The sequence below is a fragment of the Emys orbicularis genome, chromosome 20 (genome assembly GCF_028017835.1).
Source record: "Emys orbicularis isolate rEmyOrb1 chromosome 20, rEmyOrb1.hap1, whole genome shotgun sequence".
NCBI classification, from domain to species: Eukaryota; Metazoa; Chordata; order Testudines; family Emydidae; genus Emys; species Emys orbicularis.
Window position 1 is genome coordinate 21,634,976 of NC_088702.1, and position 1,812 is coordinate 21,636,787.

The 1,812-nt window shown below is 48.6% G+C and overlaps 1 protein-coding gene across 1 annotated transcript; it reads right to left on the reverse strand.

Moving 5' to 3' along the window:
• Positions 1–266: 266 nt before the first annotated feature.
• LOC135892576 (interferon-inducible GTPase 5-like) lies at positions 267–1,553 on the reverse strand. The gene has a single exon (XM_065420373.1). The coding sequence runs from the start codon at positions 1,551–1,553 to the stop codon at positions 267–269; it is 1,287 nt and encodes a 428-aa protein (XP_065276445.1).
• Positions 1,554–1,812: the final 259 nt, after the last annotated feature.

A 1,812-nucleotide genomic window follows, 5' to 3' on the forward strand; every position in this document is an offset into this window, starting at 1 on the left:
AGTGCGCAGTGTGGACAGACCCTAGAGGGAACCGCTGAGGGGGGACTGGCTGAGAGACAGGCAGGAAGCTGGAGGAAACAGGAGCAGCAGAACTGCCCGAGACCCCTGGAAGGAGAGGCCATAAAATTGGCACTGCAGGGGTGAGCTGAGAATGGTTTTTGTCTCTTGGTTTGTTTAAGTTTGGGACAATAAGATTGTACCAATGAGACCGGGGTTGTGGCAGTTTATCCTGGGAAGCTGGGGAGAAGCTCTGCCTTGTGACACTGTTATTGGTTATTCCCTGCTCCCTCCAAAGCCTTTTTCAGGACTCGTTGAGCATCTTCTGCAACTTCTCCCAAAAACCTACGTAGCATTTCATAGGTGACACTGTAAGATCTCTTTGCCGCTATCCCAGTGCCAATCAGTGGTACCACACTGATAAAATATTTAGTTTTCATCATATCCCCAGTGGCCTCACTAAGTTGCTTCAAAGCCTCATCTCTTGTTATATCTTTGGCCAGCGCAGACTTTATCACAGACTTCAGCTCAGCAACAGACTTCCCAACTTGCTTAGCGAGTGATTTGAGTGAGTCTTCATCCAGGCCAAAGCACTGGCAGTACTGCCTCATGTTCTCCACCAAGATGTTGACATCGCACTTAACCGAGAGAAATGGGAGAGGAACAGCAGCGAGAGCGCACGACTTCAAGGCTTGTTTCCAGATTTGTTCCTGCAGGACTTTCTGTTTCTGTTTCAAGATTTCTTCAGAGGTGTTGGGCAGGGCACAGATGAGAACATGTCTCCTGTGAGCGTCGAGTTCATTCGCCAAAACCTCCTGCAGTCGGGGAAAATCGTACTTGTCAAAGTCCCATCTCGACACCAGGAAAACCTGTGGGGAGATGATCCCTGCTCTTTGTAGCTGCTCCATGCAGTCACTTTTGATTGCCTCTAGAGTTTTCTCCTCTTTGAAATCTCTTTTCCTTTGTTCATTAGCCAAGTCCACATCCACCTTGGAGCGAACAAAGTAAAACTTCTTCCCCATCCTGCTGATTTCTTTGGCAAGGTTGGTGTCAGCTTCTGTGAAGCGCCCGGCTGCGACAATGATGAAGAAATCATACTGATCAAAGTTCATGTCCCTCAGGTATGTTTCTGTTGGGCAATTCGTTGTTCCGATCCCAGGTAGGTCCCACAGAATCACATTTGGGTGCTTGGGATGGGAATAAGGAGTCTTTTTCTTTTCTGTCAGCCCAGTCTCAGCTGCACCACTGTCATCATCATTCAAGCTTCTTATGGCATTGATGAAGGAGGACTTCCCAGAGCCCGTGTTCCCTGTGATGGCGATGTTGATCTTGATATTTGTTAACAACTCATCAGACTTCTTCACCACAGAAAAGGCTCTCGAGAGGTTCCCAGCTTTCACAGCAGTCTGGAATTCTTCAGTTTCCTCCTCCGACAGACCGGGCAATTTACTGCTCCATTTTGAAAACAAACCAGTCCAGTGAGTTTTTGAATCTTCCACTATCCTGGGAAGCGAAACACAAATTCCCGTCAGGGCTAGGGGGTTCCCACTCCCCATGGACTATTTACTAACCCACAGTCAGTAGAGTCAGCGTCATAGAGACATTGAATTGAAGGCCAGAAGAGACCCCACAGATTACCTTGTTTGATCTGCTGTATGTCACAGGCACACACAGCCCCCAGCACCCACACACTAAACCTAACAACTAAAGTGAGACCCAAAGCATTGCCGCCCTCAGGAGACCAAATTATTGTGTGCCACAGGAAGGAAAGAAGAGGCACCGAGCTGCACCAGTGCCCGGGGTCACTGGAGTAGC